At 36.1% G+C, this 26909-nt stretch overlaps 4 protein-coding genes across 4 annotated transcripts; 1 reads left to right on the top strand and 3 right to left on the bottom strand.

Annotated features, from left to right (window-relative positions):
* Positions 1-831: 831 nt before the first annotated feature.
* LOC145164511 (uncharacterized) lies at positions 832-4861 on the bottom strand. The gene is made up of 4 exons (XM_079083225.1): positions 4658-4861; positions 3076-3348; positions 1513-2149; positions 832-1382 (listed from the first exon to the last, which is right to left on the bottom strand). The coding sequence occupies exons 1-4, from the start codon at positions 4859-4861 to the stop codon at positions 832-834; spliced, it is 1665 nt and encodes a 554-aa protein (XP_078939351.1).
* LOC145167100 (thyroid adenoma-associated-like protein) lies at positions 4860-13873 on the top strand. The gene is made up of 4 exons (XM_079086189.1): positions 4860-8102; positions 8984-9204; positions 10387-10911; positions 11698-13873. Exons 1-4 carry the CDS (start codon positions 4860-4862, stop codon positions 13838-13840), a joined length of 6132 nt encoding a protein of 2043 aa, XP_078942315.1. The 3' UTR covers positions 13841-13873.
* Positions 13874-15407: 1534 nt separating this feature from the next.
* Positions 15408-15847, bottom strand: LOC145164510 (non-specific lipid-transfer protein AP10-like). Its single transcript, XM_079083224.1, has 2 exons — positions 15513-15847; positions 15408-15417 (listed from the first exon to the last, which is right to left on the bottom strand). Exons 1-2 carry the CDS (start codon positions 15845-15847, stop codon positions 15408-15410), a joined length of 345 nt encoding a protein of 114 aa, XP_078939350.1.
* A 9725-nt stretch (positions 15848-25572) lies between these two features.
* LOC145164509 (non-specific lipid-transfer protein AP10-like) lies at positions 25573-26008 on the bottom strand. Its single transcript, XM_079083223.1, has 2 exons — positions 25674-26008; positions 25573-25582 (listed from the first exon to the last, which is right to left on the bottom strand). Exons 1-2 carry the CDS (start codon positions 26006-26008, stop codon positions 25573-25575), a joined length of 345 nt encoding a protein of 114 aa, XP_078939349.1.
* Between the last annotated feature and the right edge of the window lie 901 nt (positions 26009-26909).

Raw genomic sequence — 26909 nt, 5'->3', positions numbered from 1 at the left:
TAATAGAAGTAAATACTAGCAATAAAACATGGACCCTACACTAATCGTGAGGCTTGGAACATATACTAGCAAAAACATGCCGACAATAAAGAGGTAACAAAGGTTAGACTCATATGAATATAAGCAAACACACAAACAAAGGTTACCATACAAACTACAAACAAAAACAAAGGTCATGCTCAAATACCACTCATTTTGATGCTTACATTGATTTCGATTAAATGAAGTTTTGATGGGTAACATTGCTTGAATCGAAATAAAGCCTTGAAATTGTTATGTTGAAAATGAAGATGGATGTAATTTTATGTTGATGGATTTTCAAAGTTGTTTCCATGAATGATTAAATGTTGATTGCAAAAATAATGCCCAATCGATTCGATGGGTGAACTGAATCGAAATTGTTATTTCAAATTTAAATGAAGGATTTAAAGTTTCGATGGTTTTCAGTGAGATGAAAAAGGATCGAAATTGGCTAGGTTTATCCAGTGAGTCGAGTTGCTCTTTTCGATGATGAGCCTAGATGCGCGTTTCAATTTTTAGTGAATTTTCATTGGAATCAATCTTGAAGAGGATTCAAGTATGAAGTAAAGCTTCGACCGATTAATTTTCATTGGAATCTCAAAAGTGATTTTAAATGACACCTTTTCGATTAGATGAACAGTGGAGGACGCAAACATTTTTAATAGCAGTGGCACAAAAAAAAATTCGTCCAAATATAATAACATACATATATATATATATATATATATATATATATATATATATATATATATATATATATATATATTAAAAAGTACTAGTACATTAAACCGATCCATTACATCTTAATATTTAAATTTGACATCTACGAGTACACATTTTTTGAAACCGATCCATTACATCTTCGATCTTCACTTTCTTAAGAGCTTCTTTTTCAACATAAAAAATCATGGCATCGTTCAGAAAATCATCACCTATTTTGTTACCTAAGTCTGTCTTTAAAAATTTCATCGTAGAAAAACATCTTTCGACTGTTGTGGCCGCGACGGGTAAAACCAAAACCAACTTCAACAACCTATAAACAATCGGATAATACCGATGTTTCCCCGTTTCCACCATCAAACGAGAAAGGTCGGAAATTCCTTGCAAACTAGTGAACCGATCATCTTTATGCAATGCATGATAATATATCTCAAGTTCACCATCAAGTTGCATCCTTTCCACATCATCAAAATCTTTTTTGTACAACTCACTCAACTTTAGCAACTTTGTTTTGTCAAATTTAGCAAATGAATCACAAGGAATCAAATCCCCCATGTATTCTATTAATTGGGTGTTAAGTTCACTAAATTCGTCCCCGAATTCTGTATTTTGCATATCCATAACCGTGTTGAAAATTTCAACTTCAAAATGAAATTGATAACAACGTTAGTCTTACGACCTTTCGATGTGACATAATTTTCCGTCATATCTACAATATTAATATTATATTTTTGACAAAAAGAGAATACCTTCGATAAAAGTTTAGCAAACCCATGTCTCTTAAAGACTTTAATGCCTCTATTGTCCCTCTAACCAAAGAAGTCAGTTCTAAAATGTCTTGATCCTTTTTTTGAAGATGCTTTGACAATACGTTCGTAAGGTGTAAAATTTCATACATCAAATGTAAGTAAAACACGAAATCAAGTGTCTTGAAATATCTTAAGATACCAAATGCTTGATTTCGGTTACTTAAACTGGATCCTTCTTCTTGAACATAAGCAAGAACATTAAGAACCTCCGGAAATAAGTTCATCAAACTTGTGATTGTTTTGAAATTTGAACCCCATCTTGTATCTCCCGCTCGAACAAGAGAGCTCTCTTGATTTAACCCTCTTCCGGTTTCAAGTTCACCATTTCCAATTGACTTTTGCACCCTATCTCTTTGACTTTCCCGTAACATGTCTTGTCTTTTACATGAACCACCTACGACATTAACCACCAAAGAAAGTTGTTTAAAGAAGTCTTCAACACCATCATGCTTTTTTGTTACACCCACAATACCTAACTGAAGTTGGTGTGCAAAGCAATACACATAATGCGCTGAATCATTATCTTGTAAAATCAAAGCTTTTAGACCATTGAATGCACCTCGCGTATTGCTTGCCCCATCGTAACCTTGTCCTCTTACCTGATAAAAAAACATATTAAACATTAAAGCGAATAATATTTAATTAAAATTCTTAATAAAGGAGAAAGGTTTTAATTAGCTGGGACATACTCAACTTGTTATGGGTAAAAGCTTCATCTATGGCCGCTTAAAGAGTCAAAGATGATGTATCTTTCACATGCACAACTCCAATGAATCTTTCCTTCACCACTCTAAGGTTGTCGACATATCTCAAAACTATGACCATTTGTTCTTTTTTTGATACATCACTAGATTCATCAACCAATACAACAAACACATCCTTACCAATTTCTTTGCAAATACTTAAAATTATCTCTGTTGAAAAACGTTCAACTATTTGCTTTTGAGTCCTCGGGTATGTTACTTGATTATTTTGATGAGCATTTTCTAAGGCAACATTGCGAATGTCTTAATTATGATCTCTCATGAAAGATAATAACTCAAAGAAAAACCCTCTATTAAGGGAGTCACTCGACTCATCATGACCCCGAAATGGTAAACCATTTTTCAATAAAAATTTACAACACCAAATTGAAGCACCTAAACGAAGTTTATAATTACTCTCCTCAATTTTGGTTTGCTTCTTGAAGGCTGCACTAATAGATTGTTTTTCTTTCAATAAAAATTCACAAATTTCTCTTGCTTTGTGATGAAAACTATCAATACCACCCATATGATCTATCAATGAATTTTTTATTCCAAGTATCAAAACCTTGTGAAACAAATGCATCTCTCCCATTTTGTTTTCCCACCATGTCTCCACATACATAGCAAAATAAACAAAATGCTTTGTTTTATTTTATGCTATACTCTAACAAATCAAAGTCATCAAACCACTTAACAACAAAACATCTTTCTTTTGTATCTATTTTCTTTGAAGGGAATATATGACCTCTTGGTTGACAAGGACCTTGAAGCAAATATGCCCTCCTTATTTCATCTCTTTGATTTGGATTGTAAGTTGTAATCTCTGGTCTAACACCTGGGTCATTTGGAAGATCTTTCAATTCAACACTTGTAATTGGAGTAGCTGTAGGTTGTGGATTTACATTAGAAACCAAAGAGAATGATTGATTAGAAGGACATGTTATTTTAGAGGATCCTTCAAAACTTAAATCATTGGAGCATGGTCTTTTGGAGGATTCTCCAACACTTGATTTATTGATGCTTGTTCTTCCAAAAAAGGATCCAATTTTATCCTAACAATTCAATATCAAACAAGTAAGCAATCAATTTATCTAACAATCTAAGTATCTAACAAGTAACAACAATTCAACAACTAATTTCAAGATAAACAACTACTAATTTCACCTAAACAATAAGAAATTTCATCAAAAAAGCAACTAATTTGAATAATTTTATAAACCTAAAAATATAAATACTTACTTGTTTCATCGTAGGATTGAAGAGAACAAAATTGAAATAGTTTGGAGAGTTGGAGCAAAATTAAAATAGCTTAGAGCAATGGAGCTTGGGGATAAAAATTGGAATTTTTTTCTCTTCCTGTTGATGTTTCTGTCGCAGCTTCACAGAGAGGCAGAGATGAGTTCTCTCTCTCTCTCTCTCTCTCTCTCTCTCTCTCTCTCTCTCTTTTCTTTCCTGCTTTGTACGATTGTGCTTATGGCTACACCCATAACTAGGTAATTGAGTATTAGGTTTAAATGGGCTGTGGGCTAATATTTTATTTCTAGCTTGGTGTGGTCTTACCTAGTCTTAAAAATTGGAGTTGCACCTATAACTTTTTTTTGGACAACAGTTGCATCTATAATATATATATATATATATATATATATATATATATATATATATTACACTTGTGAACAAAATTGGAGGAGTGGCCTGGGACCAATTTGCTCCAAAAATAATGTCCAATCGATTCGATGAGTGAAGTGAATCGAAATTGTTGTTTCGAATTTAAATGAAGGATATAAAGTTTCGATGGTTTTCAGTGAGATGAAAAAGGATCGAAATTGGCTGTGAGTCAAGTTGCTCTTTTCTATGATGGGCCTAGATGCGAGTTTCAATTTTTAGTGAATTTTCGTTGGAATCAATCTTGAAGAGGATTCAAGTATGAAGTAAAGCTTCGACCGATTAATTTTCATTGGAGTCTCGAAAATGATTTTAAATGACGCTTTTTCGATTAGATGAATAATTTGTGATTTAATTTATTGGGGATGACTTTCTTCAAGTTACATTTTATTGGGATGCCAAGGAAATCATATAAGCTTCAAGTACTTACGTGACTTATGAAACCGATTATATTAAATATGAGTGAAAAAAAAATGGTCAACATCTATTTTATGCCTAAAAAAACCAAAAAGTAACTTCTTTTAAACCAAAACCTAGACATTCTTAATGCCACATGAAATCAAAAAATAACCAAAACCAAAAATTTAATAAAATAGAGTGTCATTATCCCAATCTTATAACTTAAAATTTTGAAATGTTGGTTCTTTTATGAACATTTCCATAAATTTAAGTTGGTGCTTCAAATAAAGCAAAAATTACCCTAAAATCTCTGAAAACCCGCCGTATCTTTCTTTGCAAAATCAAGCTCGCCTCTCCTTCCCTCTCGCCGCCGTAGGGAGAGAGAAAGAAGGCTGCGCTAAGCCTGCCGGAACTTTCGCACTTGCAGGTTGCCATTGTTGACGTTTCCATCAGTATCAGCTTAAATCCTAAACCTCCTATACTTATTTCAAGTGACTCTACCATGTCTGCGAAATGGCGAGCTTTACAGCATCGTCATCGCTACACTTACAGCGCAATCGTCTTTCCTCAATACTACAAGCAAAGTCTCAACGACTTCATTAACTTGTCTGTATCTCAAGACCATGATGCATCCACTCGTGTGTTCTACTCACAACTCAATGAACTCGTTTCTCTCAAGTCAACCTACGCACAACTCAGTCACGCTAAAAAACTCGCCTCCGCTTTCACAGAGCTACTTAAAATCAGCAATGAAATCGTTGTTTCTCAAGCGTCCAGATTCTACCTCGAGATCCTGTTCCTCGAAAACTCTGTACCATTACACAGAACTCTGGTTTCTGTTCTTGCGAAAACTAGAGATTTCCAGTCTGTAATCGGTGATTGCTTTCGTTCTCTATGCGAAGAGTATGCAGATTTGAATGGGAATGGAAATGAAAAAAGGAAGAGGTTTTGTGTTTCACGTGTAGGTCTGTCGATGATGAGCTCCCCAAAACTTGGGTATCTAGTGGAAGTTGTTGAAGAATGTGCGATTCTAATGAGTTTAGATGTGGTTTCCAGTTTGAAAAGTGTCGTTTTAGAGACTAATGATTGGTGTAGGCCATCACCAATCGTTATGGAACAATGCCAAGAGGCTTTATCTTGTACCTATTACTTGCTTCAGCGATGTCCTTCTAGATTCACCAGTTTGATTGGATTACATGATTCCAATATCATGGAGACGATCCTCACCACCATTTTAAGTATTTTGAAATCTGAAGCGTTTTCAAGGGATTGCTTCGTGGCTGCAGGAGTGAGCTTTTGTGCAGCTCTACAAGTGTGTCTCTGTCCTGAAGAACTTGGATTGTCACTTATGGAAGGTATCTTTCATCATTCTTTAAATCCCAGTAACACATTTCAAACTGTTGTCATGAAGATTCCATACAAAGGGAATCTGTTTTCAGAAATTCAGAGTTTCTCTCTTCTCAGTAGGCTATGTTTGATTAGAGGCATCCTAACTTCAATACCTAGAACATTACTCGATATTCCATTTGAATGTGGTTCTAAAGATTGTGAAACGATACTTTACAATGGCATCTTACCTGAGCTGTGCAAATATTGTGAGAATCCAACCGATAGCCACTTCAATTTTCATGCATTAACAGTGATGCAGATTTGTCTGCAACAGATAAAAACTCTGATACAAACCACTTACATTGATGATGCAAAGAATCATAATCCCATTTCAGATGACATAGGTGCCCGTGTATTAAGAATTATATGGAACAATCTTGAAGATCCATTAAGCCAAACTGTGAAACAAGTTCATTTGATTTTTGATATCTATCTAGACATACAATCCAGTCTCCCTTCAACAAATGGAAAAGATAAAATCCAATTGTTCTTAAGAAAGATTGCTTCCAATCTTCTTCGAATGGGTGGACGTTGCAAGGGTAGATATGTCCCATTAGCTTCTCTTACAAAAAGACTTGGAGCAAAAAGGATTTTAGAAATGAATCCTGATATGATGTTTGAAACAGCATGGGCATATGTTGATGATGATGTATGTTGTGCTTCCACCACTTTCTTGAAATGTTTTCTTGCATCTTTGCGTGATGAATTCTGGAGTTCTGATGGAGTGGAAATCGGGTCTAGAAATTACAGAAATGCCCTTTTGCCTCCGTTTTTACACGGGCTTGCTTCTGGAAACTCAAAGCTAAGGTCAAATTTAAACACATATGCGTTTCCAGTGATTCTTGAAGTGGATGTTGACAGTATATTTTCAATGCTTTCTTTTATATCTATTGGAGAAGACACTTTACTCTCTTTTACAGATTCAAATATGAATCTGAATCTCACAGTTGAACAAAAGGTAGCTGTTCTTGTTTCACTCCTCAAAGTTTCACGTTCTCTTGCTTTGATAGAAGGAGATATTGATAGATTCGAGAGTTCTGAAGCAAATACAGATTCCGAATACGCCCTTGTCTGTGTAAAGGGTATAAAGGTCAAAGTCCTTGTAAACTGGCTAACCTTGGCTTTAACTCATGTTGATGAGTCTCTTCGAACAGATGCAGTAGAATCCCTCTTTTTAAACCCTAAAACAGCAAGTCTTCCATCTTCTTTAGAGCTAAGCATGATGAAAGAAGCAATGCCATTAAACATGAGATGCTCCTCAACATCTTTTCAAATGAAGTTAACAAGTTTGTTTAGAAAATTCTTTTCACGTGTTAAAACTGCATTAGAGAGACAAATCAAACAAGGAACATGGAAACCTAACAATGGGAACATTCTTTATAAAGAAGAAAAAGATTCCAATTTCAAAAAAGCAGAAGAACTTTTCCATTTCATGAAGTGGTTGAGCACCTTCTTGTTTTTCTCATGCTACCCTTCAGCTCCATACGAGAGGAAAATAATGGCAATGGAACTTATCCTCATAATGAACAACACTTGGCCAATTTTACAAAAACACCCTTCTGAAACCATAACTCCATATGATGCGAAGTTCACATCACCTGAATCAACTTTGTTGCTAGTGGGATCAATTGTTGACAGCTGGGATCGATTAAGAGAGAATTCCTTTCGCATTCTTCTCAATTTTCCAACTCCACTTCCTGGAATTTTGACCACAGAAAAAGTCAAAGATGTAATTATCTGGGCTAAGAAGTTAGTTTATAGTCCTCGTGTTAGAGAAAGTGATGCTGGATCATTAACAATGAGACTTATCTTTAGAAAATACGTTTTAGACCTCGGATGGATTGTGAACACATCTTCTAATGTTGTTATGTCTTCTTCTTCTTCTTCTTCTTCTGATGATGATTCCAAAACTTGTTTCAATTCCCCTGTTGTGGAATATGTGACATGTCTTATTGATTGGTTGCAATCTGCTGTTGAAATGGGAGAACATGATCTTTCAGATGCGTGTAAGAACAGTTTTGTTCATGGGATTTTGCTAACACTTCGTTATGGTTTTGAGGAGCTTGATTGGAGTTGTGATAATGTTTATGGAATGAAGTGTGCATTTGAGAAGCTTCTTGAGTTGATTATGAGAATTACTTCAATGGCTCTTTCTGTGGTTTCGGCTGATGCATGGCATATACCTGCTGACATGGATGAGGATGACCTTGTGGATGTTGATGATGATTCTTACATGTGGGGGGAAGGTAATGCTGACGTGGATGCTGAAAAAGAAAGGAATGGGTCAAAATTGGTGCAGGATGTTGGACCTTCTGATCAAGTTGTTATGGTTGGTTGTTGGCTTGCAATGAAAGAGGTACTCAATACTCAATACTCAATTACTCATTATCTAAAACTTGTTATTTAATAGGGAAAATAGCATAAAAGTCACTAATTTCACACCAAAATTCTAATTTGACACCGCGTGTGTGTGTGTGTGTGTGTTTTTGTCTTAAATTTGACACTGTGTTTTCCAGTTTGTTACAATTCTGACCATTTTACTTGGTCAACTCGGTTGTCTGCTGACGTGACATGATGACATGTGGTTTTGATGACGTGGCATGCGGACATGACATGCCGACGAGTTAAAATTGATTTTTTTTCCACAAAAGACACTAAGTTTTCACTTTTTTCAATTTTGAAATAGTTTTAATTCTTGTTTCAATTTTGACACTCTATTTTTTTTGTTATTTTTTTTTAAAATTTTGTTCAATGTTGACCATTTTCCATTTGAAGCCGTATAAATATTTTTTTTATTACATTTTAAAGCGTGTAAATAATTTTTTTCATTTAAAAACCACATTTTTGTATAACTACAAGGTTTTTTTACATTAAAGAAAATTGGAAAAAAATGATATTCGATTTGGAACAAAAAAATAGTGTCAAAATTGAAAAAAAAATTAAAACTTAGTATCAAAATCGAAAAAAGTGAAAACTTAGTGTTTTTTGTGGAAAAAAAATTCAAATTTAACACGTCAGCATGCCACGTCATCAATACTGACACGTCATCATGCCATGTCAGCAGGCCGTAAAATGGTCAGAACTGTAAAAAATTAGAAAACACAATGTCAAAATTGAGACAAAAAAAAACAGTGTGAAATTAGAATTTTGGTGCAAACATAGTGACTTTTGTACTATTTTCCCTATTTAGTATCATGTAATCAGTTTTAATTAAGTTGTTTGTTATGTGATTCTCAGGTGAGTCTTCTTTTGGGAACTATTATAAGGAAAATTCCTTTGCCTACATCAGATATATCAAGGGATTCGGATGATGTTGTGTTGGATTTCAATCAGCTAGAGACTATTGGGAATCACTTTTTGGAAGTTCTAATGAAAATGAAGCATAATGGTGCAATTGATAAAACTAGGGCAGGTTTTACTGCTTTATGCAATCGATTACTTTGCTCAGATAATCCAAGGTATGTTTTTGGAATTCTATCTGTTTGTTTTGGATAGAATGGAATGGAGTGAAAAAAATCCTACTTTTTTTAACATAGGAATGGAATGGAGGATTCTTAATGGAATGTGATTCCTTTCCATGGAGGAGTATTGTTGTTTTCTTTTCATTCCTTGATGGAATGGAATTATATGTTATTACTAGTATAAATTACTTTTTTATTTAAATAAATCTTAAATAACAATGATATTTCAAAACTTCAGTTAAATTACTTTTTGTTATTTTTTGCTATACATAACTAAAAATATTTGTTAATTATAATTTTCCCGTTTCAAGATTTCATGGTATTCAATTTTATTCAACTTCTTTTGTAAACAGTTTTTTCGAAGTGATAATTAATTTTTTTTGACTACTTGAAGTAAATATAGTATATACATTTCAAGCAACATGAAATACGTTTATATGCATTTTTTGTTTTTATAAAAGGGTTAATCTTATAAAAGACCTTATATTTTGTGTTTTTCCAGATTAAACCTCTAACTTTATTTTTTTTTCCTGAAAAAGACTTTGTATTTTTTCATTTTTTCCAAATAAAATCCTCAATTTTGTCTTTTCTTTTTTCCGAAAAAAACCCTCAACCTGCAACTGTTTCGGAAAAAACACTCAGCTTTTTTAGTTTTTTCCGAATAAAACCCTCCCATTTGACAAGAGCTTTTGAAAAAAAAAAAGGTTTTATGCAGAAAAGTGCCATTATTTGGGAAATTTTTTAATAAAGTTATAATTTTTTTTTGAACATAAAAGACCTGATTATTTAACATTTTGCCAAAACTAGTGAAAAAGATTTTTTTTTAACAGGAAATGAAAGATTATGTGATTTTCCCAAAATAATGAGATTTTTCTGTTTAAAAAAAATACATTTAGGACTTTATCAAAAATTTTCCTTTTCTACATAAAACCCGAAAAAAAAAGTAAAAGGGCCAGATTGAAAAAAATGAAAAAATCCAAGGTCTTTTTCAGAAAAAAAAAATAAAGGTTAGGTTTAATCTGGAAAAAAACACAAAATATAAGGTCTTTTATAAGATTAATCCTTTATAAATCATATATTTATACATTTTTTTTTTCTGTATTCATTTATTCACTTTTCTATTGTACACATTCCTTCCCTAATTCCATCGTTGTAATTAATTCCATCTTCACATTCCAGACTTAGCAAATTACCGGAATCATGGATGGAACAGCTAATGGAAAGAACAATAGCGAAAGGACAAACAGTAGACGACTTACTAAGAAGAAGCGCGGGAATTCCCGCTGCATTCATCGCCTTTTTCCTTTCAGAACCCGAAGGCACACCAAAGCGACTCCTCCCACGCGCCTTACGTTGGCTAATCGATCTATCCAACAAATCCATAACCAATCAAAACGAATCTGGATCTGGATCCGGATCCAAATCGGACCCAAAGATCCGAGATGAAGGCGTGATTCCAACAGTACATGCGTTCAATGTTCTTAAAGCAGCGTTTAATGATACGAATCTTGCGACTGATACTTCTGGGTTTTCCGCTGAGGCTATGATTATTTGTATACGCTCGTTTTCTTCGAATTATTGGGAAGTTAGAAATAGCGCGTGTCTTGCGTATACAGCTTTAGTTCGTCGGATGATTGGATTCCTTAATGTGCAAAAACGTGAATCTGCTAGACGCGCGTTGACTGGCCTTGAATTTTTCCACAGGTATTTTAATATTTTACCATTTTACCCTTTATTACACCAAAAGTCCAAAACTGATGAAGTGCCATTCTTATTGTTATTTTTATTCTTCCACTTCGTATTATTATGATTTTAATTATGTTTGTTATATTTTAGTTATATACACTCTAAAATTAGTCTAAAAAAGACCTTATATTTTGTGTTTTTTTACAGATGAAACCTAAAATTTATTTTTTCCTGATTTGGCCCTTTTAGTCATTTTTTGCGAAAAAAAGTTGTGAAGTGTAAGGTTTTTTTTTTTTCGAGAAAAACTAAAAAAGTTGAGGGTTTATTTGGAAGCATTTAGAAGGTTGAAGGTTTTTTTCGGAAAAAAATACAAAGTTGAGGGTTTTTTTTGGGAAAAAAATGAAAAAATACAAGTTTTTTTTTTTTTTTTTTTTTCAGGCAAAAATAAATTTGAGCTTTAATTTGAAAAAAACACAAAATGTAAGGTTTTTTTTTTTTAAGATTAACTCATATTTATATTCGAAAAGTTTCTGGTGTTTCGATACTGAAGATTTTGAATATGATGTCATTTAGGTTGGATTAATCAAAATCATCAATTCTGATAAATTTTAGGTAAAAAATGGAAAACTTTTTTAAAGGACAAAATGGTGATTTTACAAATTTAACAAACGGGTCGTTAAAATAAATGACACATGGAACAGAATCAATTAATGACTAAATAAACCCAGTAAAAAATTGTCAGAGCAGTTTCGTAATTCACTAAAAAAATTATTTATGTTTTTTTTTTTTTTTGTGTGTGTGAAGGTACCCATCATTGCATCCATTCTTATACAGCGAACTAAAAATAGCCACTGAGCTGCTAACCACCGGCTCACGTGACCTGGCTCAAGCGGTGCACCCAAGCCTATGTCCCATGCTAATTCTCTTATCCCGGCTCAAGCCTTCAACAATTGCAAGTGAATCCGGAGACGAATTGGACCCCTTTTTATTCACCCCCTTCATCAGAAAATGCTCCACTCAAAGCAACCTTCGAGTCCGTGTCCTTGCTTCACGCGCTTTAACCGGTTTAATCTCAAACGAAAAACTCCCCCTCATTTTAGTCAACACAGTCAACGACCTACCACCTTCCACAACAAAAACAAATCCTCCCGTTTCTTCAAACACAATTCACGGCTTACTCCTACAACTAATCTCTCTTCTCGATATCAATTGCAGAAACTTAATAGATTCTGATAAAAAAGATCAGATTCTAGATGAGTTAGTTGAAACCCTCGTCACACGTTCTTCCATCGCCTACCCGGAAACCCGCCCGACCTGCCCGACGCTTGTTACGAGTTTCTTACGGGTTCTTGATATCATGCTAAGTATTGCGAAAACGTACGATGGAAGCAAAAGCTTTGGCAAAATTCGCGATCTTCTTTCGGATTTATCTTCTAGAAGCTTGGATATGGAAGCTTCTTTTGGATTACCTTATTTCGATCCGACAATATCCGAATGCCGAAAACAAGCTGCCACTTCGTATTTTAATTCGATCCAACATGAATCACAGATTCAAGATCGATTAATCCGGTGTTTTTCCGATCCATCTTATGAAGTTCGAATCGCAACGTTCAAATGGCTTCTTCTGTTTCTTAAAACCTCGGAATCCAATTCCGGTTCCGGAGTCTTGATCGAGTGGATGAATCTCCATCTCCATACGGAAATGGTGAATCTTTTGTCTTTAGAAAGGAATCACAAATGTGTTTACTACATTTTAAAAATACTCTTCGCTTTCCACAAATCATCTCCGGAATCAAGATTCCCGGGAATCACCGATTCCGATTCCGTACTCCTCTTCTGGGAGAAACTAGTTTCGTTATACAAACTCACCCGACATATGAAGACCCGCGAAACGATTCTATGTTGTATGGCAGTTTGTGTAAAACAGTTTGCTAACATGTTCATGAGGAATAACCATGAAGTGTACGATAGCATCAGCTACTATGTTGACCTGGTCAAACTACATTCAAACGCGTCAGAGCCTGTTAACATCAGGAAAGCGGTTTCCGAATCGATAATCGCATCTGGGTTACTTCAAACGGTTGACTTCATTGGTCAACATGTTGACTTTGATCGTGATCTAGACACTTCCATTATTAACATGTATGCTTCTAGAACACTTGATTTGTGGTCTGTGTGTATAAAGCTTCTAGAAGACGAGGATGCTTCTCTTAGAAGCAAACTAGCAACCGATGTTCAAAAGTGTTTCACCTCGGAAACATACGGAATCCCGAGCCAAGTCGATAAAGTGATAATCTCGAGTTTTGAGTATTTGACTTCGGTTTTTGGTCAATGGGTTGACTACTTTGACTATCTTTGTGATTGGGTGTTGAGTGGTTCTGAAAATGTTGTGTCACGTGGGGATCTTGTGAGACGTGTTTTTGATAAGGAGATTGATAATCATCATGAAGAGAAGTTGCTTATTTGTCAGATTTGTTGTTTGCATTTGGAGAAGCTTCCGGTGTCTGGAGGTTTGGATTTGTTATATGAATGGCGGAGGAGATTCTTGCGGCGGTTTATGGTGGTTTCCGGAGACCTTGGTGGGAAGCAGGCGGTGAAGTGGATTGGCGGTTTGGGTAACCATAAAGATGCGTTTTTGCCGGTTTATTCGAATCTTCTTGGTGTTTATGCTTTGTCACGGTGTATTTTCAAGTCAAAGTCAAACAACATCGGTTCCGTTTCCGATTCCAATTCCAATTCCGATTCCGGTTCCGGTTTGTTAGAAATGGCGGATCTTAAAGATGCTATTAAACCTTTCCTTGGTAACCCTCTTATTTGTAACTTGTTTTTATCGGTTGTTAGACTACATGAGGAATCATTGGGTGAAAATGCTGGCTGTTTGACCAGTGAGTTGACCGGGGATGAAGTTGGGTGGGATCGTTTCGATCCTTATTTTCTTCTTAGATGAGAAAATTTATATAATTTATGGGATTTGTTTCTATGCATTTTTGCATAATTTGATCCGGTTTTGCAATTAAAAAGTAACGAGAGATAAAAATGATTGTAAAAGTGGGAATCTTTTAAGAAAGAAAAATATGCAAGAGATTATTCTCATATTTTCATCAAATTTGGTTGAATAATATATTGCCACAGCACATACTATACACCCAAAGATCTTTAAGTGACTTACTGTTAGCCGTTGTACTTGTCCAAGTTTTGTATGACGTTTGTTTTAGAGCAAATTTTGTGGGTGTAACACACGTAAACTTGAAAAAGGTAAGCTTTTGAATAATGGGAATGTTTATGTTGTGAGTTTGTTGCGATGATGGTTTTATACCATATAGGTACATTAATCAATATTAGAATGTAGGATATTATAAAATGGTAAAACTTTGTAAGTTATGTGTGATACTTTGGATTCCTACAAGTCAAATATGTGTTTAAGATTCGTGATTTGGTTATTAATACGCATACCTAAGATCAAAATACGACAAACAAAAAGAATCAGGTAAATCGGACATAAGAATATATTATAGTGATGATGCATATGATTAGAGTCTACCTAGGATGAGGGTAGAGAGTTTGTGTATCTATGTGGGACTACCTAGTAATTCCTAGGTAAATATCCATGGAAAGGGTTCACAAGGCATTGCCAAGTGAATGAAAGCTCAACACTAGCTGCTTAGCTAGTGTTTCGAGATTGTGTTGATGTGATGATAACATGACAAACTATCAAGAGAACCAAGGATAGTTCTTATATGAAAACAAAATGGATAGTGACTATCTAGTGATCCGAGGATAGTTTGGGGACAGATGTGATGATAACATGACAAACTATCAAGTGAACTAAGGATAGTTCTCATATGAAAACAAAATGGATGGTGACTAACTAGTGATCCGAGGATAGTTTGGGGACATGTTTGAATGTATAAGTGGTTGAATAGTGAAAATGGATGGCTATGTTGATATGTCATTTTTTTACTACGTTGATCTTGTTGGTGTATGTTATGTTGTTTTTATTATGTATGGGGAATGTTATGTTACTAATACATACGCATGTAACACTTACATTTTGTCATCATACACTTCGTCTTCATCTAATGTTTTATACCCTTACACTATATTTAACATTTTAAAAAATTATGATTTTGAAAAATGAATGTCTAGCGATATGTATATGTCATTTTTGATGTTATTTATCTAGTTGTATTTTTTATTTTTATTTTTTTATTTTTGATTAAACTTTTAGATTTAATGCGTTATCTTAGTCTCCAATTATTTTAAATAATCTATAAAAAAAAAAGGTGTAAGATGATATGTGACAGAAAGTTGACAGTTTTATTTAATAAGGCAAGGCCATAGAGGGCATGACCTAGCCTAACCACTGTAGGCACAACTTACATACAATACCAGACTCAAGACAACATATAAAACAAAACAAAGAAACAACTACACGTTTATTTATTCCGGCGGCGATACACCATGCACACCACGTCGTAGCTCCTCCATTATTTATTATTCATGTAACCACCACCTCAAGGAATGCTGCACCATTAAAGAAATCCAGTCACCAAATCCTTACATTAATTAACTATAAATCCAATTAAACAAACATTCCACACAAGTATACAAACTCTCACCTGTTACAGTCGACGTTTGGGTTGATGGGAATGGAGGTGGAGATACCACACTTGCCCGGCAGATTAGAGGCGGTATCCTGTCTAACTTTGAACTGTCCGGCGGCGCTTTTGGCACAATTGCAAGCTGTTCGCCTGTCAGCTTGGCTGTGAGTGGCACCCTGAACCTTCCTGGCGCCATCACAACATTGCTTCGTCGGTGAACCTCCTGATTGCAGGTACCCTAAACATGGGCTGATCATGTTAGCAAGGTCACCGCAACTAATGGCTTCTGTTTGGTGCACCATGAGTAGAGCCATGGCTATCATTGCCAACATTGCTACAGTTGCTCCTTTCATATTTGCTTTTTGTGTTGTGTTGGTGATGGGGTGGGGTGTGATCGTGTGGGTGATTTATAGTACGAGGTGATCGGTGATGTTGGGGATATTGGATGTCATCTTTGTAGGTGTATTTGGGCACGTAGGAAGTAAATATGACAAGTGTCTTTAGACTCAAATGTTCATCAAGTTTGGTTTCTAAAAGTAGCAAGTTTGATTCGAGTAGACGATATGCCTTTGAACTCAGTTTCATCAATCATCAATTTTCTTAGATCACGTTTTCATGGTGGTTGTGAAGATCATAAATTAAATGTGGTAAAATAATCGAGTTAAAACTTAATTAAAACTAGGCTTTGTAAATTAAAATTTGGAACCCAAAACCAAGTAACGCATCAAAATCGAATTGATTTTAATTAAAAACTTACATATACTAAGTTTCAAATGTTATAGTTGATTATATTTTCAAAATAGAAAATCCCAAGTTTATATTCGTTTTACCGGCTTGTTTAAAACCAAAGCAACTCTAAACTATAATTTAAGTGGTCTCATGTGACATAAGAATGGTTTATGGTGAATATACTATTTAGTATTATTCATCTATTTGTTTTCGGTCTAGTTTCAGCCAAACTAGTCCATATGCACACTTGTAAGTATACATATAATGACAAGTGTCTTTACACTCAAATATTCATCAAATTTGGTTTCTAAAAGTAGCAAGTTTGATTCAACTCAACGATATACCTTTGAAATGACGAGTTTCATCACATTGTTTGACTTTGTTAGATCATGTATTCATGGTGGTTGTGAAGATCATAAAGAAATCTGCATAAAAATCCCTATATTTTGTCTCTGTTGACAAATAGTAATCCCTATATTTTGTCTCTATTGACAAATAGTCATCTCTCTTTTGTTTTTTTATTCTATTCTATTTTGTTTTTTTTTATTTTGTTTTATTTTATTTTACTTTATTTTATTTTTGCAATTTAACCATTGAAACTAGTAAATATTTATAAAATAACCCTTGTAACCTGTGAGTCCTAGTTTTAAGGGTTAAATTGTAAAAAAAAGTCAATGACGACGAAAATTTTCTTTTCATATATACTAAATTTATTTGAAGAACTTATATTTATTTATTAAAAAACTTAAAATAAAGATACTAACTACATCATATTCACTAAAAATTCATTTTTTCTTATTAAAAAACACAATAATGATAATTTATATATCATTTTTGGGATTTTTTTTAACATCCGTTTTTCATAGTGGATCAGTTAAAGACTTATGGGATCAAAGATGGAGTTTTGGAGAAAAACCTTTGCCACGACGTGGTGCATGGATGACCACAACGTGACAGAGATTTTATGGATCACGTGTTTTGGGTGAGCGCTATGACGTGGCAAGCGTTGCAGCCCAAAGCCATGGATTTTATGGGTTCTCCCATATTTAATGTAACGCCCCGATTCTCAGGTATCGATTTTATATAAGAATTTTATTGATTTCAAGGTCTACTCGACGAGTTGGTTGCCCTACTCGTCGAGTAGCAGCGGGTTGGTCCGCGTGTTTTAGTGACCTACTCGCCGAGTCCAAGAAGGGACTCGACGAGTAGGAGCTGGAGGATGAAACCCTAATTTCTGGGGTTTTGCACCCTATTTAAGGATCACTTATTCCCCCTAACCTCTCTTACTGCCTCCCTCGAATTCAGAAACCCTAATTGTGCTTTCCCTCTATTTTTGTGTGCTTCTTATCTTGAAAGAAGATTCTTAGAGTAAAGGACTTGGAGTTCAAGAAGTTTGAAGCAAGGGGCTGTTGTAGATCCGAATTCTTCTCTGTATTGGCATCGTTTTGAAGGTAACAAGTTGTTACCTTGACTCTCCTTTGGTTAGATCTCTTCATTTATGGGTTTAGAGCCCTTTTTGGGGTTTTGAGGTGGTTCTCCGATTTGGGTCAAGATCTGAGGTTTGCAACCTCAGATCTGGACTCCTTTAGCCCCTATTTGTCATAAAGTTTCAGTCTTTGTCAAGCTATGACCTTTCCCTTACCTTAAGCCACTCCTTTAGCTTGTTTTGGGGCATTATCATCTTGCATGCACATAAAGTTTGCAACTTTACGTGATAAACATGCCCTAGGAGCTTAGATCTGCAATATGGAGCCTTTGCATGGCTTAGAAAAGCACCTGTAAGGATGGAGGATTGCAGGGACTCGGCGAGTCGCATGGTAGACTCGGCGAGTCATATGAAGATGGTCATGAACTCGACGGGTTGGATGAACAACTCGGCGAGTCCGATGAAGATTGTCGTAGGCTTGGCGAGTCAGTAGAGTGACTCGGCGAGAGGGTTAATTATGCAAGGAACTCGGCGAGTGTCTAGTTGCACTCAACGAGTTCAGGTCAACATGGATTGTTGACCTTGGCAGTTGACTTTGACTTTGACCATAGGTTGACTTTTGGACTTTTGGGGGCATTTTGGGAACTTATGAACATGGTTGTATGGCGATTATAGGTGGTGGAGTTTTCGGCAGTGATCCGAGAGTGCGAGCTTATCTTTCGAGTCGACATTTGCAAGGTGAGTTATCCTCACTATACCAATGGGTCTAAGGCACCAAGGCCGGCCCTTTATATATTGTATCTGGATTATGGCATGATATGTTTAATGATTACATCCTGGTAGTTAGGATGATGGTATGCTTATGCTTAGTGACCTGGTTAGGTCAGTGTCCTGGTTATAGGATGATGCTATGTTAGTGACCGGTTAGGTCTGTATCTCGGTTATTGGGATGTTGCTATGATTAGTGATCTGTTAGATCGGTTTGACTGTTATATGATATGAGCTAGCGTATGATATTTATGTGCACATGTTTGTTTGATTGGGGGTTGGGTTGAGGCGGTCCTGATTTGTGTTGTAGGCCAACATACCCGGGGAGCGGTCCGGATAGGCTGTAGGCCCTGTGAGGCGGTCCAGTCATGCCGAAGGCTCGGGAGCGGTCCAGATAGGCTGTAGGCCCTGTGAGGCGGTCCATTCAGGCTGAAGGCTCATTATGCATGCTGATCTGTAATTGTTATTTGTTGTGGTTATATTGGTATGGCGTTGGTATTTTGGGGGAAACTCATTAAGCTTTCGAGCTTACAATTTCAGTTTGTTGTTTCAGGTACATCAGGGGATCGCGGCAAGGCGAATGCATGATCGTACAGCTCCTTATGATTTGTTTATGTTTCTGGGAAAAACTCTGATATTATAAATTTTGAAAACAAAGTTGTAATGATTTTTTTATGGGTTGAAATGTTTTAAAAGTTCAAATTTGTCTTGAAATTTTTGGGTGTTACATTTAAGCACCTTAAGTCCCACTTTAGGGCATCCCTTTAGCCTCAATCTTCTTAAAACAAAACCCTAACCCCTCTTCCATAGTTATGAGCTTGGTGGCTAGATTTTGAAGTTGTTCCTCTGGTCTTAGTGAAGCTTGTGAAGAAAAGAAGTCTTTCTTGGTGCAAGGAAGCATAGAGCAAGACTAGGTCCATCATCTTCTTCAAGTTTATGGACCTTTGGAGGTAAAAATCTTGCATCTTGACCTTGTTCTTTCAAGATTCATGTTTAAGATCTTTAATGAGGGGTTTTTCCCTTCTTGGAAGCTCTTGGAGTTTAGGGAAACTCTAGAGCTTATTATAGGACTCTTGTGCTCATGAACTTCTGTAATGGATAAAAAGGGGTCATAACTTGAGTGTTCTTGGTCCCATGTTCAAGTTTTGGGCATATTAAGAGCTTAATGGACTTAGGGTTTAAGATCTTGCCTTGGGGTGGAGTCCTAATGGATAAATTTGGAAACTTTATTCATTAAGTCATTGAGAAGAAGTAGATATGGAAGTATGAGCCTTGATCTGTAAGGATTAAGCTATTAATGAGAGAAATGACATTCTGCTAGTGACCACAACATGACCAATGGATAGCCATGACATGGTGAATGTTTGGATCCGCGACTGTTTCTCCAGCCATTGCCACAACGTGGCCAAAGAGGGTCCACGATGTGGCAATGTCATGAATGTTGACTGTTGATCTTGACATTTCCACGACGTGGTGAAGGAAGGACCACGAAGTATCGCTGACTTTGACTGGGTTAACCGTTAACTTTTGACAAGTTTAACCTAGGTTCAAACTTGGAGGATTTGGGTTGTAGCTTGAGGATTTATCTATCATGGTGTTAGTAGGTTCGAGGGATTGATCAGTGCAAGGAGTTAGTGTGTTGATGTGATTCTCTAGTTCTGCAATTCAGGTGTGTTTCTCACTATGCCACATATCCTATTGTATGTCTTTGCATGATAGGATAGAGGTGCTGTTACAGTACAAGTATGCTAGTGCCCAGGATAACTTCTTTGTATGTATGTGCAGTTTAGGACACTTGGTGTCTCGGTATGCTAAGCTGATAGGCTATTGACTGTAGATCGTATGGTACTTATGGTACTGATAGGAGTTATGGTTGGTTAGGGTAATTGGAGTAGACCAATTATTAGGGTTATATATGACTGGCCACCAAAGGACTTAATTGAGAAGTGGTCAATGGCAGTGAACTAGGAATGGCTAGTTTCTAAGGGTATATACATGCTAGTATTTGCCATGTGTTTATGTGACATGATTATGTGATAGTGAAGGATTAGGTTCTATGTAGTTTAAGTCGGATAGCCTGAGAACTCTTTGTCTAATACCTGATTGTGATGTTCTTGTTTGATTGTTCGCTCTCGGGTGGGTCTTCTGTTCGACTGTCTATCTGATCCCTGACTACATATGACTTTATGATTTGCATGCGAGACTATGGTTAGATCATAGCACTGATATGAAAGACCGTGGTTGGATCACATCATTGATATGAAAGACTGTGGTTGGATCATAACACTGATATGAAAGACTGTGGTTGGATCAATAAAAGTCATATTAATTGTATTTAGCATGTGTTTTTATAACCATTATAACTCTTTTATTAATACAAGAGCTAGAATAGTTATAAAAACACATTCTAAATACAATTAAAAGGAATTTTATTGATTTGTTGTAAGAAGTGCGTTTATTGGCCACATAGTGTGTATAATGGAGCTATATTTAGGAATAACAACCTCTGGAAAACCTTTATTTTTTGAGGTGTCGATCGATTGTGAAAATATCTTCGATAGGTTGTAGTTTTATGGTAAACGTTTTACACCCAAGACCTAAAAATTCAACAATGAAGTAACATTTGGCCTAGATATGCACTTCTTGCGACAAATCAACAAAGTCGTGTTAAGTTATATAAGATATATATGATATCTTTATGATTGTAGTAATGATATTTATTAAAGAGAATCACAAAAAATGGAGCTTTATATAATGGAGCTCTATTTAGGCTACATATATAATGAAGCTAAAAAAAATATATAATGCAGCTCTAAATAGGAATTGTATTTAGATGATATATTTATGATTGTCCTAATGATATTTATTAAAAAGAATAAAAAAAAATCAAAAAATGATATATAAATTACCACTGTTTGTTTTTTAATAAAAAAATATGAGTTTTTTTAGTGAAAGTGTAACACCGTAAATTTCCAAACAAAATTTTCATTTTAAAATCATATAATTCTCATAATGCATTTCACAAAATCTCATTTATTTAGTTTACAAAACGCATCTCCATAATTGTTTGATTAATAATCCAGGATCCCCAAAACATAACTCTTTCTCTGGTGTGTACAATCGAGCCGGTGCCTTCCCGCGATTTTGAGAAAAACCTGAAACACATAACACATAACACGGTAAGCACGAAGCTTAGTGAGTTCCCCAAAATACCACACACAGCTCTGTAGCCACTCGAGGCTATAACACAGTAAGACCCTCCGGTCCCACAACTCTGTGGGACCCTCCGGTCCCACAACTCTGTTGGACCCTCCGGTCCTAACTCTGTAAGCTCTGAATAATACACAACATAAATCACAGAGAAATAATGCAGGATATCACAATACACAATGTAAGCACATAGGATATCTCAGTCACACAAAAATACCACTCATGGTAAGTATAGTGAGAAGACTCACCTCGGATGAAGAACAGCCCCTAAAAACGCTGCTGCTACGCACCGGCCTCTAACTCTGAGCCAAACCCACAATTAACCCAATTAGGAACTAAGTCCAAACTCTCACTCATTAGGTGTAAGGGTAGACCATTAACCATCCCATTAATAGCCTAAAACCCATTGGGCCCACCAAGGCCCAATAATAAATAGGCTCACCCGAGGCCCACTCTCAAAACTAAATGGCAAGCCCAACTCAAGGGCCCAAGCACGAATATATATATATATATATATATATATATATATATATATATATATATATATATATATATATATATATATATATATATATATATTCCTCTGGTCCAATACTCTATTGCAACAAGCCCAAACTCCAGGCCCAACACTCAAGGCCCAAAATGAGACTTAGCCCAAAAGCCCACAGTGAGGTTATGCGGGGCGTACCTCTCTTGGTATGCTCAGCGTACTCGCGAATCTATATTGGCCATCGAGGACACTGGGGTAGTACGCGGGGCGTACAGTAATTACGCTCACGTACTCCCCATATTCACTCTTTCTACTCATTTGGTCTTAAATGGTTAAGACATTACCTCAAATCCCAGATCTTGACTCCCTAATGGCACTTACTCCATAAAGTCAGTGACTTTAAGCCTTTGCATGGCTGAAAAGGTCACAAACACCCAAAACACTCACTTCCTTATCTCAAAAAGCTCTTATCTCATGCATTGATTGATTCCAACGTCCAAGATTGGATTTTTATGACATAACACCACTAAATACACTTAAATGGGTTGATCATAGTCTCTGGAGCTCAATATCTCATAAAGTCTCCACCTTTTGGGACAAAACCCTAAAATACTCTAATATGATGCTCAAAACAAAAGAGTGAGAAAGCTTGAAGCTTTATACCTCTATATGAAGCTTCCAACTCAGATATGCTCAGATCCAAGGCCTGGACTTCTCACTCCTTCTTCTCCAAAGCTCCTTCTTTACTCCAAGAACACACCAAAATCACTCAAGGCTCTCAAATGCACTCACAAGCTCCATGAACGGAGGATTAGGGTTTTAGAGGGTTTATAGACTGATGATAGTGGCCAGGTATGAGGCCATCTCATTCTTTATATAGGGACACATCCAAAGTTAGGGTTTCCACTCTATTCCTAGTACGCCCAACGTACTAGGTGGTTCCGCTTGAAAATCACGCACATGAGTACGCTAAGCGTACACATATGTACGCCCAACGTACTCAGCTGCCACCTTTCTCAAATAAGGGACTTATCCTGCCACAACTTCAAACTTCCATCGCTTCCTCGATATAACCCCGATTCCCATGAACCTTAAACCCACGACAAGGTGACGAGATGCCCTAAGCTTCTAGCAACTCGTCGCAACCCCGAGACCTCCTCATGCCCGGTTTGCAGCCCACGAACCCTAATCACGGACGATCCGAAACAGGATGTTACAGAAAGATTTAGATTGTAACACCCATTTTCCAGGATGAATCGAATTACGATTTCGTGGAGTTAAAAGGTTGGATTTTAGAAGAAAAGAAGTCTCACAACGTGAGATTGGAGGCTCACGACGTGAGATGGGTTGCATGAAAACTTTTATCCGGGACTGACGTGAGAGCTGATGCAGTCCAAGCCCATGGTCATTTTAGGGTTTCCTTCGTATTTAATCACCTCTAACTCATTTTAGGGTTTCTTATCATCCCCAAACCCTCTTTTAGGATTGTATGCATTTTTGCATAATTTGATCAGGTTTTGCAATTAAAAAGTAACAAGAGAAAAATGATTGTAAAAGTGGGAACCTTTTAAGAAAGAAAAATATGCAAGAGATTATTCTCATGTTTTCATCAAATTTGGTTGACTAATATATTGCCAAAGCACATACTATACACCCAAAGATCTTTAAGTGACTTACTGTTAGCCTTTGTACCTGTCCAAGTTTTGTATGACGTTTGTTTTAGAGCAAATTTGGTGGGTGTAACACCCGTAAACTTGAAAAAGGTAAGCTTTTGAACAATGGGAATGTTTATGTTGTGAGTTTGTTGCAATGATGGTTTTATACCATATAGGTACATTAATCAATATTAGAATGTAGGATATTATAAAGTGGTAAAACTGTGTAAGTTATGTGTTATACTTTGGATTCCTACAAGTCAAATATGTGTTTAAGATTCGAGTGATTTGGTTATTAATATGCATACCCAAGATCAAAATAAGACAAACAAAAAGAATCAGGTAAATCGGACATAAGAATATATTCTAGCGATGATGCATATGATTAAAGTCTACCTAGGATGAGGGTAGAGTGTTTGTGTATCGATGTGGGACTACCTAGTAATTCCAATGTAAATATCCATGGAAAGGGTTCACAAGGCATTGCGTGGGTAATAATGATCACGAATGAAAGCTCAACACTAGCTAGTTTTCCGAGCAAAGTTGTAAAACTCGCTATTCGGTACTTGCTCGGCCGACTGCCGAGTAGCGAGTATTCGCGAAGTACTCAGATTCGGTAATTCATGCACAATATATTTTAAGGAAAATTATATATGTCAAAATTATAATTTAAAATCATAATTTGATTGAAATATATAAGAAAATTAGATACATGTGAATAATAAAAACTGAAATACACATAATTGTCTCACTTCGTGAATAATTACTGAAAATTTAAGATAGATATGTAGTAATAATCATATGTGTGTGTTAAATAATAAATCATTAAGTGTATTATACATATTAATTTTGAAATTCTTGATTTTTTTCTCTTTTTATGACAATTTTGACCATTTGACCGAGTTGGCCGAGTTTGACTTTGTTGACCGAGTAGGCCTGAGTAAGACCGAGTAATACCGAGTAGGCCCGAGTTAGAAAGATGTTGACCGATTTTTGACCGAGTTTGACTTAATCCGATTTTTTTGCCGAGTTCACATAACTCGCCTCGGTGGAGGGCCGATTCCGAGTACTCGACCGAGTACGCCGAGTTTTGCAACACTGGTTCTGTGATTGTGTCTATGTGATGATAACATGGCAAACTATCAAGTGAACTAAGGATATTTCTCATATGAAAACAAAATGGAGGGTGACTATCTAGTGATCCGATGATAGTTCATCCAGAAAGTGAAAGTAATATGGGGACATGTTTGAATGCATAAGTGGTTGAATAGTGAAAATTGATGGCTATGTTGATGTCATTTCTTTACTACGTTGATCTTATTGTTGGTATATGTTATATTGTTTTTGTTATCTATGGGGAATGTTATGTTACTAATACATATGCGTGTAACACTCACATTTTGTCATCATACACTATGTCTTCATCTAATGTTTTATTCCCTTACACTATATTACACTCATTTTGAAAAATTATGATTTAAAAAAAATGAATGTCTAGCTATATGTATGTCATTTTTGATGTTATATATCTAGTTGTATTTTTTATTTTTATTTTTTATTAACCTTTTAGATTTAATGTATTCTCTTAGTTTCCAAATATTTTAAATAATCTAACAAAAAAAAAGTTGACAATTTTATTTAATAAGGCAAGGCCACAGAGGGCATGACCCAGCCTAACATATAAAACAAAACAAAGAAACAACTACACTTTATTTATTCCGGGGGCGATACACCATGCACACCACGTCGTAGCTCCTCCATTATTTATTATTAATGTCCAGCAACCTATAAACCACCACCTCAAGGAATGCTGCACCATTAAAGAAATCCAGTCACCAAATCCTTACATTAACTATCAAACCAATTAAACAAACATTCCACACAAGTATACAAACTCTCACCTGTTACAGTCGACGTTTGGGTTGATGGGAATGGAGGTGGAGATACCACACTTGCCCGGCAGATTAGAGGCGGTATCCTGTCTAACTTTGAACTGTCCGGCGGCGCTTTTGGCACAATTGCAAGCTGTTCGCCTGTCAGCTTGGCTGTGAGTGGCACCCTGAACCTTCCTGGCGCCATCACAACATTGCTTCGTTGGTGAACCTCCTGATTGCAGGTACCCTAAACATGGGCTGATCATGTTAGCAAGGTCACCACAACTAATCGCTTCAGTTTGATGCACCATGAGTAGAGCCATGGCTATCATTGCCAACATTGCTACGGTTGCTCCTTTCATATTTGCTCTTTCGCTTTGTGTGGTGTGTTGTTTTGTGTTGGTGATGGGGTGGGGTGGGTGTGATCGGGTGGGTGATTTATAGTACGAGGTGATCGGTGATGTTGGGGATATTGGATGTCATCTTTGTAGGTGTATTTGGGCACGTAGGAAGTAAATATGACAAGTGTCTTTAGACTTAAATGTTCATCAAGTTTGGTTTCTAAAAGTAGCAAGCTTGATTCGACTAAACGATATATATCTGAAGTCTGTACTCAGTTTCATCACATTGCGTCATTACCCGACTTTGTAGAACACTTGATTTTTGGTCGGCATGTATATATATAAAGCTTCTAATAAAATACGGAATCCCGAGTCAAATGGATAAAGTGATAATTTCGAGTTTTGACTATTTGACTTCGGTTTTTGGTCAATCGGTTGACTATTTGACTACCTTTGTGACTGGCCAACTGGGTGTTAAGTGTTTCAGACAATGTTGTGTAACGTGGGGATCTTGTGAGACGTGTTTTTGATAAGGAGATTGATAATCATCACGAAGAGAAATTACTCGTTTGTTAGATTTGTTGTTTGCACTTACAGAAGCTTCAGGTGTCTGAAAATGGAGGTTTGGATTCGTTATATGAATGGCGGAGGAGATTCTTGCGGTGGTTTATGGTCGTTTGTCACTGTGCATTTTCAAGCACAAGATCAAAGAACATCTGAATTCGATTCCAATTTCAATTCCATTCCGGTTTGAGAGAAGTGGCTGATCTTGGAGATGCTATTAAACCATTTCTAGGTAACCCTCTCATTCATAACTTGTTTTTATTGGTTGTTAGACTACATGAGGAATCATCGGGTGAAAATGCTGGCTGTTTGACCGGGGAGTTGACCGGCGATGAAGCTGGGTGGGATCGTTTCGATC

This window comes from Lactuca virosa, chromosome 3 (genome assembly GCF_052849685.1).
Source record: "Lactuca virosa cultivar CGN04683 chromosome 3, Lactuca_virosa_CGN04683_v6, whole genome shotgun sequence".
NCBI lineage: Eukaryota > Viridiplantae > Streptophyta > Magnoliopsida > Asterales > Asteraceae > Lactuca > Lactuca virosa.
The sequence above is the reverse complement of the archived record's forward strand: the minus strand, read 5'-3'. Positions and strand labels throughout refer to the sequence as shown.